The sequence below is a fragment of the Oratosquilla oratoria genome, chromosome 7 (assembly GCF_046742065.1).
Source record: "Oratosquilla oratoria isolate Oo_2021 chromosome 7, ASM4674206v1, whole genome shotgun sequence".
Lineage (NCBI taxonomy): Eukaryota > Metazoa > Arthropoda > Malacostraca > Stomatopoda > Squillidae > Oratosquilla > Oratosquilla oratoria.
Window position 1 is genome coordinate 61,123,048 of NC_134783.1, and position 16,298 is coordinate 61,139,345.

Genomic DNA, 16,298 nt, shown 5'->3' on the forward strand with positions numbered 1-16,298 from the left:
GCCCACCGCCCTGGGTCAGAAGCAGTGTCGCAAGACACAGCACATCCACAGCAAGGCCGCTTCATTTAATCGGCGACCCCCCCTCTCCGTCCCCCCTTGCATATAAGGAGAGGACGGGGAGAAATCCCTTCGGGCTGCGTCAAATTTTGCTCACACATACTACCTCACCCCCAACCCCCCCCGCCCATTCCTCCTCATGCAATCACAACATCATCCATATACAACCATTCTCCACTCACCTCTGTCTTCCGTCCTCTCCTTTCCTTCCTCAATAGACATTCCCCTCTTCCCCAAAGCCCCCTTCACCCCATCCATCCACCTCATCCTAGGACGCCCCTCATGTTCACTCCCTCCACATCTGCCTTCCATACCTCTTTTACTAGTCTTTCTTCACTCATTCTTTCCATGTGTCCAAACCATCCTAATATTCTTTCATCAACTCTATCTCCCAGCTCCTTTTTCACCCCTGTTCTCCTCCTCACCTCCTCATTTCTCACTCTGTCTAGCCTAGTAACCCCCACCATACTTCTCAGACACCTCATCTCAAACACATTCAAACTCCTTCTCTCTTCTTCTCTTATGTTCCACGTTTCTACCCCATACAGTGCTGTTGGCACAATCACTCCTTCATACAGTCTCCTCTTCGCATCCATTCCTAAATGTCTATTCCTCATTACACTCTTTAATCCACCAAGGCATTTACTCGCTTCTCTCAATCTACATTCTACCTCCACCTTCACTCCACCTTTTCCTGCTACACTTGCGCCCAAGTATCTAAAACTATCCACTTCCTCCAGTCGCTCTCCTTTAATGTTCACTTCCAGTCTACTGCCACTTTCACCCCTTGTACATCTCATCACCTTACTTTTACCCACATTTATCTTTAGCTTTCTTCTATCATCAATTTTACACTGCAGAAAAATCTTTTTGGGTACAAGTGCTCCCCCTCCCATTCAATACAAACCAGGCCTCTTGTTTTCCTAGCACTATTGAGAATTTTCGTCTTATTCAGTAGCCTTAGGAGCTCTAGTTGATAGGTGTTGACAGCTCGGAAGCTCATGTATTTGTCATCTTTGCTAGGGGACACTAGTTACATTTGTCTATAGAAACAGTACCCTAGCAAAGAGCCAGAGATAAGGATAGGTGACTGGGTGTGTAAAAGTTACAAACCTTGATTGATGTCATATCTTCTTGTAATTTGTCTATGATGTGAGGAGGCAGAGACTGAAGCATGGGACCAATTTTTGCCTTACTTTGCTTTGCAACAAGAGCCAAGGCCTCTGCATGGGCTGGACCATCTGTACTATCCCAAACATTTTCAAAAAAAAATTCCTGAGGTCTTCTAGGATCAACTTCTCTATTTGCACCCAAATATTCTTGTTCTTCTGCCCTCTGTCTTGCTTCTTGTAGAGCCTGAGAGGATAAACAATGTTATACAAGGAATGAGCAAACAAAAACCTTTTATCCAAATAGCATAAAAAAGATTAACGAATCAATAAAATTGAATAATACACACACACACACATATTCATATGTATAAATGGGCAGGAGATTTTTCTCATAAACAAGAGTTAAATGCGATTGCTAGTTCCGCTTTTTATATTTTCTTTAAGATATTCTCTTTGTGTCTTAAGGTACTCTTATTGCCTCTAGTTTTTTTTTTTTTTGCTTTTGTAATAAATTACGTTTAATTTATTACAAAAACAAAAACTACCCACTTACTATTACATAATAGTCTTAACGTCAAGAAAGAACCAATCCAACAGTCACATGTCATACATACATACATACATATACCAAGGCTTTTTCCCCCTTCCAAGGGAGGTAGCCAAAAAGGGAAAGGCATAAAAACACTCCCACCCATTTCATCCCTAAATACACTCCACACCCCTCCCACCCTCCCTCTCATCTGAGCACCTCCTGGATGACAGGTCATCCCTGCACCCTGCCCACCGCCCTGGGTCAGAAGCAGTGTCGCAAGACACAGCACATCCACAGCAAGGCCGCTTCATTTAATCGGCGACTCCCCCTCTCCGTCCCCCCTTGCATATAAGGAGAGGACGGGGAGAAATCCCTTCGGGCTGCGTCAAAATTTACTCTCACATTCTACGCGTGCCCTCACCCCGAGCCCTTTCCTCCTCATGCAGTCATAATATCATCAATATACAAAGATTCTCCACTCACCTCTGTATTACGTCCTCTGCCTTCCTTCCTCAACAGACATTCCTCTCTTCCCCAAAGCCCCCTTCACCCCATCCATCCACCTCATCCTAGGACATCCCCTCATGTTCACTCCCTGGGTAGATTTATCTGCACACTAAGGAACTGTGAAGCCCTACCTTCTACCTATATTGCCATGACTACAACTAAGCTAAGCAGACACATAACTTACCATCTCACATCTGGAGCCCCCAAAAACCATTTAACCTCTTCACTCCGGGGCACATCGCACGTCTGGCAGCATTAGCTGCCCAACGTGAGATGTTGCGTCATAATAATTGCATTATAAAAAATAAAGTCAGTGCTCAATCGTTCGTTCTCTTTCACCCGTGTATTTTGATAACCATAGAAAATATGATGAAGCCAGTTTAGAGAGAATGAAGGTTACATAGGTACGACTACAATAAATATAATCAAGATGCTGACGTCGGCATCATCGAGTACCCACTTGCTCCTCATGCCGCCTACGTAGGCGTCACCGTATGGAAGTGGTTAAGACAGGAAGACCAAACAAATATACACCGTCACAGAGGAAGGAGGTGCTAACATCGAGCTCCCAAGAGCTTTCCTCCCATCCCATACATCTGCAAAACCTCCCACAGCATCCCCCTGCCCCTAACAAGCACAGAAGCAAAAATATATGAAGTTATCAAAAGTAGATGGGTTAAACATCTGGAAAAAAAACAATACTGAATCCAAATCAATTTGGATTTAGACAAGGAAGATCATGTACAACAAACCTGATCTGCTTCTATTTGAGACTAATAGAAATAATTCAAGAGAGGGATGGATGGGCTGACTGTGCCTATCTAGACCTACAAAACGTATTTGATAAGGTACCACGGAAGAAATTAACCACTTCACTACGGGACTTAAATCTCGCGGGCAGCAGCCAATGCCAGCCGTACGACGTGTCGTAATAATACTCGCATCATAAAATATAGTCACCGCTTATATCGATCGTTCTCTCTTTCACCCGCGAATTTTGAAAACCACAGAGAATGGGATTCAGGGCACATTTGGGAGAATGTAAAAACACAGGGGCGACTACAATAAATATAATCAAGACGCCGATATGGCAGCGTCGCGAATCCACTTGCTCCTCATGACGCCTACGTGTGCGGCACCATATGGAAGGGGTTAAGAACAAACTAGATGTTGTGAGATACAAAGACAGGACACCACGAGCATGGCTCCCCTTCCTGTACAATACAACTAGGTAAATACACATACCTGCCACAGACATACACAATATACATATATATCAATATAATAAAACAATGAATCTGTCTTACCAAAGATAAATTTGGTTTCTTGTTTACAAAGAAAGCTCTCTTTTTATGGAGACCTGGGTCTCCATGCTGAATCACATCCATAGTTTTCCGGCCAATTGTCTCCAGAGTGTCCAGACCACCAAGCAAAACCTGTCAATATAAACAAATTAGTATTTAGTGAAACCATTTTGTTTTTACTTCATTTATGTCCTATCATGTGACTGATAAATGAGTTAAGCTCCTTCATTTTTATTTTGATACAACCTTCCAGCTGTTATACTCGTTCTCTTTCGCCCAGAATATTTATAACCACAGAAAATGCGATTAAGCCTGTTTGCAAAATACAGGGGTTACTCCAATACAACTACAAATTAAACTTAATCAGGATGTTGACATCAGTGTCCTCGTATACTCACTCACACCTCACAATGCATATTGGATACTCCAAGGAAAAAACACAAGGTGGGAAAACAATGTATTTTCAGGCTTTCAAAGAAATGCAAGTGAAATAGGAAGAAGTTTTGAAATAGATAGAGAAAGTAGGTATAGCAATGCACTAAGAAATCACGAATTAAGCAAACTAATGGAAGAAATCATAGACTTGAAATTCAACTACCGAGCTGTTCAGAAAGAACTGATTACACTATAAAAAAACAATGAGCAAACTATCAAAGAATTGAGTGACCTAAAGAGTGAAATAGAAAGTCTTAAGAGAGAAAACAAAAGACTGAAGAATGAGGATGAAAATAAAAATTACGAACTAAAAAAGGAGGTAAATGAACAGTTGCAAGTAGTGACCGGTAAAGTAGCAGAATCAATTAAAGAAACAGACCTCATTGAAATAAAGAATCAATGGAAGAAAGAACAGGAAAATCAAGAAATATCATTTAGAAAAATATTAAAAGAGCAGATGGAAGAAAATACAAAAGAAACAGTTATAAAAGTAATTAAAGAGAAGGAAAATTTGGTGAGAGACACAGTTGACAAAGGCAAGTGCATTGTGGTCCATGGTATACAGGAAAAGCATGATATGTATAGATACCAAAAAGAAAAGGAGAAGTCAAAGAAATTCTGAAAGAAATACAGGATGAAGATCAAAATCTTGTTAAAGAAATGGACGAGATTCACAGGATAGGTAAATACTCAAAACAAAAAACATCACAGACCTCTAAAAATAAAACTAAGAACACAAATGATGGCAGAGGAAGTATTATCAAAAGTGGTCAAACTGGCAAATAGCAAAAAATAAAAAAAAATACAAGAATACAAAAGGAAATGAATGATGAGGAAAAAGAGAAAGACAAATCGCTCAGAATTGAAGTGATAGAAAAGAGAACAGATGGAAAAAAACAAGTTTTTTTTTTAGAGAGCTGGATTTGAGACTGAAAAATGGTACATCAAAAAAACGGAAACCTAAACCAAAAAAGGAAGAAAAAAACAAAAAAAATGAAAATAAAAGTGGCATACACAAACATCAATGGTATGATCTCTGGAATCACCGAACTAAATGACTATCTAGAAACAGAAAAACCTGACATCATGGGCATAGTAGAGACAAAACTGAAAGGACCACTATTAACAAGCATAGTGGGACATGGCTTATATAACCACTGGGCTAAAAACAGAACTGACAAGCAAGGAGGAGGTGTCATGATATTGACCAAAAAAGGTTTAAATGTGACAAAGATAATCGAAGGTCAGGGAAATACAGAAGTAATTATGATTAAAATTGACAACAAAAAGATGAAAAGCGGATAATTTGTAGTAGTGTATGTACCACCAAAAACCCATGTGTGGCCAGATAGTGAACATTCCAAATTATTGGAATAAACAATAAAGGTGCTAAACGTATTACTGAAAGTGTGTGGAAACATAGTAATCATGGGCAATTTTAATGCAGACATAATTTGGGAAGAAATGACAGTCAAGGGGGAGATGAACTCTGGAGCAACATGCTACTAGATATGACCATCAAATACACAATGGGTGAAGGAGAATACTAGATATAGAAACAATGAGGAACCATCGAAACTAGACCTAGTATTAACCTCTGAACAAGATATTGTGAACAGAATGGAGTATAAAACACCAATTGGAAAACATACATATACTAATAGAGTTTGAACTAAAAGAACAGAACAACATAGACAGAAATGACAAACATAGAGAAGGAAGATTTATGTACAACAAAACAAACTTTGTAGAACTAAGGAAATTTTTCCAAAACACAAATTGGGATAGGTTCTCTAAAAAGGAAACAAATATGGATGACAAATGGAACATATTTAAAGAAAATTATAAAGAGGGAGTTAACAAATATGTACCAAAAATGAAACAAAAAGAAATTTATATAAAATGTTGGTTCAACAAAAGATGTAGTGAGGCTAAAGCCAGGAGAGATAAAGCATGGAAAAAATGGAAAAAAGACAGGAAAACATATAAATGGGAATCATATAAAAAACTTAGAAAGGAATATGTAAACATACACAAGAAAGAAAAAAGAGAATATGAAAGGGATATCATAGACAAATGTAAGGATCAACCAAAACTCTTTTACAGATATGTAAACGACAAACTAAAGGTTAAGCATGATATGGTAAAATTGTATGAAGGAGATAAGAATGCCTTGATAGAGAGGACCTATTAAAATGGGACAGAGGAAAAACAAGAGGACATGCAATGAAACTCAAAAAGGATAACTACAGAAGAGACCTGAAAAAGAACAGCTTCCCACATAATGTGATAAATGTATGGAACAAATTGGATGAAGAAATAGTGTGTGCAAACACAATACAACAATTTAAGAACAAACTTGATCTTGTGAGATACAAAAATGGGTCACCATGAGCATAGCTCCCCTTCCTGTATAATACAACTAGGAAAATACATACTCCCTCACCCCATCCCCCCAACTCCCTTTCATGCATTACAGCATTATCCATACGCAACCACTCTCCACTCACCCCTATCTTCTGTCTTCTCCTGTCCTTCTCAACAGACATTCCCCACTTTCCCAATCCCCCTTTTACCCCATCCATCCATCTCATCCTTGGTCACCTCTTCATGTTCACTCCTACCTCTGCCTTCCACACCTCGTTCACCAATCTTTCTTCACTCATTCTTTCCATGTGTCCAAACCATCCCAATACTCTTTCATCCACCCTATCTCCCAACTCCCTTTCCAGCCCCACTCTCCTCCTCACCCAATTTCTCACTCTATCCAACCTAGTAGCCCCTATCTTACTTCTCAGACACCTCATCTCAAACACATTCAAACTCTTCTCTTACGTTCGATGTTTCTGCTCCATACAGTGCTGTTGGCACAATCACTCCTTCATACAATCTCCTCTTAGCATTCATTCCCAAATGTCTTTTTCTCATTCCACTATTTTATCCACCAAGGCATCTACTTGCTTCTCTCAATCTACATTCTACCTCCACCTCCACTCCTCCCTTTACAAATGCGGAGCATGCCGACAAGAGATCTTTTGGTCCTTAACTAGGTTGGATGAGAAAAATATATATAATAATAAAAAATAGATAAAAGAACAAAAATAAAAATTATAATATAATAATAATAAACAAAATAAATAAATAAGTAGAGTTAAATAATAAACAGGTAAATAGTAGATAATAATGAATTGACATAAATAATAATAAATGAAAATCAAGCAAATAATAAACAGACAAATAACAAATAACAAAATAAATGACAGTCATTACAGCATCTTGCTTAGATGTTTATCTAAATGAATCTTAAAGCTTCGAACTGAACTACATTGCACTGCCTCTACAGGAAGTTTATTCAATTCATTAACTACACGGCTGTCAAAGTTGTTTCTACCCACTTTCAAATTAAATCTATTCCCTGACAGATTGAGACCATTATTTCTTGTTGTTGTGTCTTGTCCAACATATCGTTAAGTTTCAGATGAGAGTTGGTAACGTGGTTTTGGTAGTTTGAGCAGCGTTTTTGGAGGCTTAAGATAAACACGGTGGAGCAGCATAGCTCTCTCTCTGTGGTCTTCTTCTTTATTTTGTGACAGGAGGTGTTTATATACATGGCTCGTGGCTAGGTTGCTGATGAGATATTATTTATTTACAAGGTGCTGTTTTAGCAAATATTAGAGATCAGGATAGGTTTTAAATACTTTACAATTTGCATATACATATGTAGAATGTTCTACAGTTGTCCGAGGTTTGGGCAGGATGGACATATCCTGTGGGAAGATTTTGATATTAATGGAAATATCGCTTGGGTTTTCTGAGGTGTCGATACCGGCGTCCAGGTGCTGGTCGTAAGGTTGACGCCCTGGTCCGAACAATAGAGACTTGACCATAGATGACCGCGGGATGACCCTTCCGTGACAAAGTGAGGTCAGAGTACCATTTGACTCCTATATGCACCGAGATGCATATGTGCAGTGCTGATAGTATGTGTAGAGGCGGTAGATGAAGATCTAGGAGATTTTGGTGGTAGATTACGTCTTCTAGGAGGTCTAGACGTTCAACATTGTCGGATTTTCATTCACTTAAAACTTTTGTCAATTTTGATATTTTCAATCCCCTTTAGAATCTTAAAGACATATATCAAGTCACCTCTGAGTCCATGCTTTTTTACAGAGAACAGATTTATGTTTTAGTCAATTTTTGTATGACATATATTTTATGTTTGAAATCAGTTTTGTGGCATGCCATTGTGCTTTTTCCAATCTGTCAATGTCTTTAATGAGATTTGGTGACCATACGGAAACAGCATATTCCAAATGTGGATGAACTAACAATTTATATAGCTTGTTAATGAGAGATGGGCTTTTGAAGTCAAAAGGTCATGCAATCAGTCCTAGAATCTTATTTGCTTTCTCGGAGGCTGAAATACACTGAAATTCCACATTCACACCCAAGTACCTAAAAGTATCCACTTCCTCCAGTCTCTCTCCCTCAATACCTCCAATTTGCTGCCACATTCTCCCCTTGTACATCTCATCACCTTACTTTTACCCACATTTATCTTCAACTTCCATCTTTTGCACAACTTCCCAAACTATGTCACTAACATCCTCAATCCCTCCTCTGATCCTGCTACAAATGTAGTGTCATCAACAAACAACTGGCTTACCTACCACTTTTCTCCATTTTCTTTAACTATTTCTAATCCCCAGCCCATTTCCTTTGCATTTACCTCTCACACCACCCAATCCATGTATAAATTGAACAACCAAAGCGACATAACACATCCCTGGCAAAATCCCACCTATACCTCAAACCACTCAGTCTCTCCATTTCTGATTGTAACACAGGCTCTACTAATCTTGTAAAAACTCTTGACTGCTCTAACAGCTTTCCTCCTATCCCATATACCTATAATACCTCCCACAGTGCCTTCTTGTCTACTTTATCATAAGCTTTCTCCAAATCCATAAAGGCCCAAAAAACATCCTTACCTTTTCCTAAAGTTCTCTCACATATGTGGTGTGGTTAATATAAAATGTGGTGTGGCTGATATAAAAAAAAAAGTATTAATGTTGATTATGGAGCTCCTAACCTTTTCATATATTTGAAATTATTTCTTACACAAAAACATACAGCTAGTACTGAGAACGAATTTCTATTGCATATAACATGGTGATACAATAAAGTATATTTTGTTTCTTCTATTGGCATTTACTCAGTACTGTACTTTCAAAGTTGAAAGTCATTTCAATGGATGTTCTTTAGTCAAGGTTCTACTTATGGATTAAAAAAAATATAATAATAAAATAGAATAGAATAATAAATAAATGAAAAAACAAATAAAATATATATAAATAAAACAATACATACATATACTATAAAGCCTTTGCCCTTTATATGACAGGCAGCCAAGTCAAAGTGTATGCCCACATTACACCTATCTAAAAACACATTTGTTGCCCTCCTATCTTAGCTCCTTGTGGATAAAAGGTCACCTCTATCCCCTGCCACACTACACATAGGTCTCTTAATCCAACACTAACTCCCACTTATGCAGAGATTTGGGCCCAGGACATAAACCCGATTTGGGAGGTTGACATAAAACACCACCAATTCCCATACTGAGTTTATGTCCTGGGTCTAAACATCTGGATAAATGGCAGTTGGCAAATGTTGGATTAAGAGACCTAGGAGTAGGCATACTCTTTTTTTTCCACCATTTGGTGCCTCTCTTATTTCCTCTAATCCTCCTTATCTTCCATTTTTGTCCACTTAAGCACTTTCTCCTTGAAACATTTCCATTTTTACTCTACCCCTGTTTCTCTTTTATTCTTCACTACTTCTCACATCTGTCTAAGCTTTGCCTGGTATTCTCTCTTTTTCATCATTTAATCTGCTCACCTTAAGCAACTCTTTACCACCATCACTTTTCTACCTTCTCCACTTAATCCCCACCCTTAATTTCCCTTCCACAAGATAATGATCTGACAACCCAGTGCCCCCTCCCCTGCACACATTTATGTCCAGAATTCTCCCCCATCCTCCTTTTGGGCACCACTATATAATACAATTATACCCTCTCAACTACATTCCCATCCATCACCTGTCTCACATATACTTATGCTTGTTGCTCTTCTTAAACACCATGTCTACCATCATCATTTCCCTTTCAATACACACATCTAACACCTCTCAACTATATTTCCTTCCTGCCATCCAATAACTCCCTACTAATCCAACTATTAGTTTATCTCCTACTTTAGCAACAAGATCCCCAGTACTACTATATCTATATGCTTCTTACTCTTCTCTCAATAATCCATAAAACCCCACATTTCTATTCCCAATTTCAACTTTGCCCACCTTATCCTCAAGGATACTTCTCCCCACTCCACCATGCACTTACCTTTCTCATCACTTACCAACAGTGCCATCCCTTCTCTTCTTTGCCCCCTCACCACTCCACTCCTTAGCCCCTGCAACAGTCCTAACAACCTAACCATCACACTCCCATATTCCTACTCACCCTTACCTCTGAATTTTGTTTAAATGCTAACACATCCAACTTTCTTCTCACAAACATACTACCAATCTCTTTCCTTTAACTCTCATCTGTACCATATCCACACACATCTAATGACTTAGTTATTAGGGTTCTGATTAGAATCCTCCTCCAATACCCTCTTATGTCTTGACATTTTATAGGAGGAAAATACAGTGCGAAACCCCTTATCCCTTCACTCCACCTCATTTAGTCATCTTCTACAATATGCATAGAAACATGATGATGGCATTCTTTCACACACGCCAACCACAGGAAGATCAGGGAAGAGGGCAAGTAAAAAATAAGGTAAAGAATAGGTTCAAGGGGACACCATATACAAGAGTAGTACAAAATCAAATCATTCCTTCATTAGTACATATTTTACTCTAGCATTGATGAATAATGTGAAGTTCTTGTCAATAGGGGTGTCCCAATAAAAAGTTCCTAAAGTACTGACTGCATGTCACCATACAGTCAATACCCCATTACAGGGAAGCATTTTATATGTATATATTATATACATACACACACATATACCCTTTTTCTTTATGATCAATAAACACTACTACTCTTATTTCTTTTATTTACATCAAATTGCCATAATCTTAATGTTTTCCTTTGACCTATTAACATCTTCAATACGAGTCGAATTCTCATGAGCAGCATCTGCTGTCTGATGTACGATGATGCATCACAATACTTGCATTATAAAATATAAAGTTACAGCTATATTACTCTTTCTCTTTCACTCTGAATATTAATAACCATGGAAAATATGATCAAGCCAGTTCACAGAATATGGGGGTCACTTAGCTACAACTACAAAATATATATAATTAAGACATCAACGCCAGCATCCTCATATACCCTCTTGTACCTCATGATGCCTACATAGGCATCATCATATGAAAGGGGTTAATGTGAAACTAGGACTGACCTTATTACTTGCTGACTCCAGCACCCCTGATACGCCTGTCACAATAGATCCTAGAGAGGAGAGTCCTGTAAAGTGAAAACCACTTGCCATCTGGGTGGGGCTTTCATCCTTTCCTGTTCTTTCCACATGTTTACCATCTTCATCGCCATCTGAAAAAATCTCACAGCTGAGTACCTGTGCACCTTGAACTGCTGGCTATTCATGATAAGCATTTTTTATATTGATACTTATGCACTATTAATTTCCCAATTATTCTTTAAATAATGATAATAATTTTTGCCTTACATTTCACTTTGTGGAAAACTGGTAGGCCCATAGCAGCTGACAATGGTCATTGGGCTCTACCAGATCTCTGACAAAAAACATTAGATTGTTGTCTGTGTTGTACTAGTGTATTTACCTAGTTGTGTTTTACGGTAAGAGAGCTATGCTCATAGTGACCGCTTTTGTATCTTTCAGCATCCAGTTTGATCTTAAATTCTTGTATAGTTTTTGCATTCACTGTTTCCTCATTCAATTTGTTCCAGATACCACTCTGTGTGGGAAGTTGTTCTTTTTCAGATCTCTTCTGTAACTATCCTTTTTAAGTTCCGTTTCAGGTCCTTGTTTTTCTCCTATCCCACTTTAGTAAATCATCTCTATCAAGGACTTCCATCCCTTTCATAATTCTGTAGATGGTTAGCAGGTCTCCTCTTTCTCTTCTTTGTTCCAGGGTTGGTAGATCGAGTTTGTCCAATCTTTGTTTGTATGTCAATTTGGAGAATGTTGGTGCCATCTTTGTTGTTGCTCTTTGAAGTCTTTCTACTTTATGTTCATTTTAGTACTAGGTGTCCATAGTGTTGCAGCATACTCCAATTTTGGTCTTATCAATGTAACTAATATTTTCTTTACGATTTCTTCATCCATGTAGTCAAAGGCCACTTTCATTGATCTTAATAGATTGAAAGTTTCTCCAACTAATTTGTTGATATGTTTGTCTGGTGTCATGTCATTGGTGATAGTTACTCCTAGGTCTCTTTCCAAGTTGACTTTTTTAACTTCCTTTGTACCAATTTTACCTTGTCCTGATATTCTATTTTTGCTTTTTCCAAATTCCATTATACTTCATTTCTTGATGTTGAAATTCACTTCACACTTCTGACTCCATTTCCAGACTTTGTCCAGGTCTTCTTGTCATGATTTGCAATCTTCCTCTGTACCTACTCTCTTTAGTAGTTTCACATCATCTGCAAAGAAGTTCATATAACATTCCACACCTTCATCCATGTCATTTATATATATGGCAAACATTATTGGAGCCAAAAGAGTCTTGTTGGACTCCATTTATAATTTCTTCCCAATTTGAGTTCTTGTCTCTGAGTACCACCTTCATTTTTCTCCCATTCAAGAAATCTTTCATTCATTCCAATAACTTTCTTTGTATTCCACCTCTTGTTTCAATTTTCTTAGTAGCTTTTTGTGTGGTACTTTGTCAAATGCTTTTTGTAAATCTAAGAAGGCACAATCTGCCCATCTGTCCCTTTCTTGAATTATTTCTATTAGCCTCAAGTAAAAGCATATCAAGTTTGTGGCACATGATCTTCCACGTCTAAATCCAAATGGTTTTGGATTTAGCATTTTGTTCTCTTCCATGTGTTTAATCCATTTATTCCTAATAACTTTCTCACATATTTTTGCTATTGTAATTGTAAGGGAGACTGGTCTATAGTTGGTTGGGTTTTCTTTGTCCCCTCCTTTGTATATTGATACATTATTTGCATTTTTCCAATCTTGTAGTACTTTTCCTTCTTTGAGTGAGAAATCAACTATCTTGTGAAACGGTTTCTATGTCACCTGCTGATAGTAGTAGTAGGGGAGCAGTTGCTGGTTATCATCTCTCCATGTGTGAAATAGTTGAGGGGGGGGGGGAATACAGTTGAAGTTGATGATGGGAGATCATGGGACCAGTCCAGAGAACACATGTCAGCCCCTCAGAGCTCCACCTCCTGAGAAAGGCGAAGTAGACCGGTTTTGAAAATGGGCTGTTTTGTTGTCCATCTTGCAGGACCACCACAATCAGGTATCCATCATTAGTCTCCTTTTTTTTTTTAATAAGTGAAAGATAAAAACAATAAGAATGATCCCATTTGGTATTTTAACAAACTTACACCCACACCATGTTATTACATTCATAAAATAATCTCATGAAGAAAATGGATAACATTAAGGAACCAAAAACTACCATATACAAAATTATGTCACTCCCTAAACTCACTTGCATCATATTGCAAAACACCTACAGAGACAACTTAGTACACATATGATTTGGCAAGACTTCTCTCCTGTTCTTTGATAGAATTTACATACTGAATACTTCCTCAACGCTTGAATACCATATGAAAAAATACAGGCCCATTGGTGTCATTTCCTATTAATCAGGACTGACACATAGACACGCACAAGAGAAAGACTTGGGAGTGTTTATAAAAGACAACCTGTCACCTGACAGACATATCAGCAGGATTGTGGGAGAGACATATAGCCTACTGCAGAAGATTAAAGTGGCATTCCATTACTTGGATGAAGAGATGATGAAAAAAACTTGTTGAAACCCTAATACAACCAAGACTGGAATATGCATTGGTAAGGTGGTTCTCACACAGTGAAGAATATGGGTGGCAGATAGAGCATTAATGGACTATATAGTGGTGACCAGGAGTATGGTAGGAAGAGTTAAAGATGTACATGTTCTAAGGGGAGAGAGTGGGGGAATATCAGATCATTTTCTGGTGGAAGGTAAATTGAGAGTGGAGAATAGGTGGAGAAAGAGGAAAAGGGCAGAAGGTAGGGAGGTACTAAGAGTGAACTGCTTAAATGAGAAAAAAAAAGGAGAATGAGTATAAGAAAAAGCTGAAAGAGGAATGAGAGAGAGTAAAGGATAGAGTAGAACTAAGAGTGGAGGAGGAATGAGGATGGTTCAAGGAGGGAGTCATAAGGTGTGCAAAGATGGTGTGTGGACCAAGGAAGGTGGGAGGAAAGAGAAGAAAGGGTAATGAGTGGTGGGATGAGGAAGCAAAGAAAGGTGTAGAAGAGAAGAAGCAGGCATTCATAGATTGGCTACAAATTAGGACGAGGGAATCGTATGAGAGGTACAAAGTAAAGAGAAGGGAAGTTAAACATAAGATAAAGGAAGCAAAGAGGAGAGCAGATGTGAAATGGGGTAAGAGTATGACAGAAAATTTTGAAAGTAATAAAAAGATGTTTTGGAAATTAATTAAAAGAGAAAGAGGAGGCGAATCAAGTAGAAAAGAAAAGGTAAAAGGTGCAGATTGAGAGATGATAATAGAAGAGAAGGCAGTGAGAGGAAGGTGGGCAGAGTATTTTAGGGAGTTGCTAAATGTGAAGGAGGATAGGGAGGGAAAGGTACTTGCAGTGGGAAGCGCTAAGAAAATGAGAGTGATAAGTGAGGAGAATGGAGGAGAAATAGGGAAGGATGAAGTGAAAGCAGCTGTTAAGATGATGAGAGCAGGTAAGGCACCTGGGTTGGATGGATGCCATGCACAATGTCTGAAAAAAGGAGGTACAGTTATGGTGGACTGGCTGGTGAGGTTATTTAATGATTGTTGAGAGGGTAGAGTGCCGGAGGACTGGAGGAGTGCCTGTATAGTTCCGCTTTACAAGGGAAAGGGGGACAAGTGTGAATGTAGTTTCAGAGGATTCAGCTTGTTGAGTGTAGTTGATTGAGAGGATTACGAGAGGAACAGAGAGAGTAATTGGTGAGGAACAGTGTGGGTTTAGGACAGGTAGGGGTTGTGTAGATCAGATTTTTGTGGTAAGACAGATATGTGAGAAAGCTATAGGAAAAGGTAAGGATGTTTTTGGGGCTTTTATGGATCTGGAAAAGGCTTACAACAGGGTAGACAGGAAGGCACAGTGGGAGGTACTGCAGATATATGGGATCGTAGGAAAGCTGTGAAGAGCAGTCAAGAGTTTTTATGAGAGTAGTAGAGCTTGTGTTAGGATTAGAAATGGAGAGAGCGAATGAATTTGAGATAAAGGTGGGACTTCGTCAGGGATGTTTTATGTCGCCCTGGCTGTTAATCTCTACATGGATGGGGTGGTGCGAGAGGTGAATGTAAGGGTAGTGGGTCAGGGGTTGGAGATGATAAAAGAAAATGGAGAAAAGTGGGAGGTGAGCCAGCTGTTGTTTGCTGACGACACTGCGCTTGTAGCAGGATCAGAGGAGGGATTGAGGAAGTTAGTGACAGAGTTTGAGAAGGTGTGTGAAAGGAAGCTGAAGATAAATGTGAGCAAAAGTAAGGTGATGAGATGTACAAGGGGAGAGAGTGACAGCAGGCTGGAAGTGAGCATTAAGGGTGAAAGACTAGAGGAAGTGGATAGTTTTAGATACTTGGGTGTGAATGTGGCAGGAAAGGGAGGAGTGGGGGTGGAGATAGAATGTAGATTGAGAAAAGCGAGTAAATGCCTTGGTGGACTGAAAAGTGTAATGAGAAATAGACATCTGGGAATGGATGCTAAGAGGAGGTTATATGAAGGAGTGATTGTGCCAACAGCATTGTACGGGGCAGAAACATGGAACATGAGAAAGATAGGAGTAGTTTGAATGTGTTTGAGATGAAATGTCTGAGAAGTATGATAGGGGTTACTAAGCTGGATAGAGTGAGAAATGAGGAGGTGAGGAGGAGAACAGGGGTGGAAAGGGAGCTGGGAGATAGGGTTGATGAAAGAGTATTAGGATGGTTTGGACACATAGAAAGAATGAGTGAAGAAAGATTAGTAAAAGAAGTGTGGAAGGCAGAAGTGGAAGGAGTGAATATGAGGGGGTGTCCTAGGATGAGATGGATGGATGGGGTGAAAGGGGCATTAGAAA

General features: G+C 38.9%; 1 protein-coding gene across 2 annotated transcripts in view; it reads right to left on the reverse strand.

Annotated features, from left to right (window-relative positions):
* Positions 1–16,298, reverse strand: part of LOC143027180 (uncharacterized) — a 99,726-nt gene that overhangs the window by 67,114 nt on the left and 16,314 nt on the right. For both annotated transcript variants that reach the window (XM_076188328.1, XM_076188329.1), the window contains exons 4-6: positions 11,429–11,577; positions 3,516–3,644; positions 1,171–1,413 (exon numbers count right to left, since the gene is read on the reverse strand). In XM_076188328.1, the coding sequence (XP_076044443.1) occupies positions 1,171–1,413; positions 3,516–3,644; positions 11,429–11,577 (521 nt within the window). The remainder of the gene's footprint in view (positions 1–1,170; positions 1,414–3,515; positions 3,645–11,428; positions 11,578–16,298) is intronic.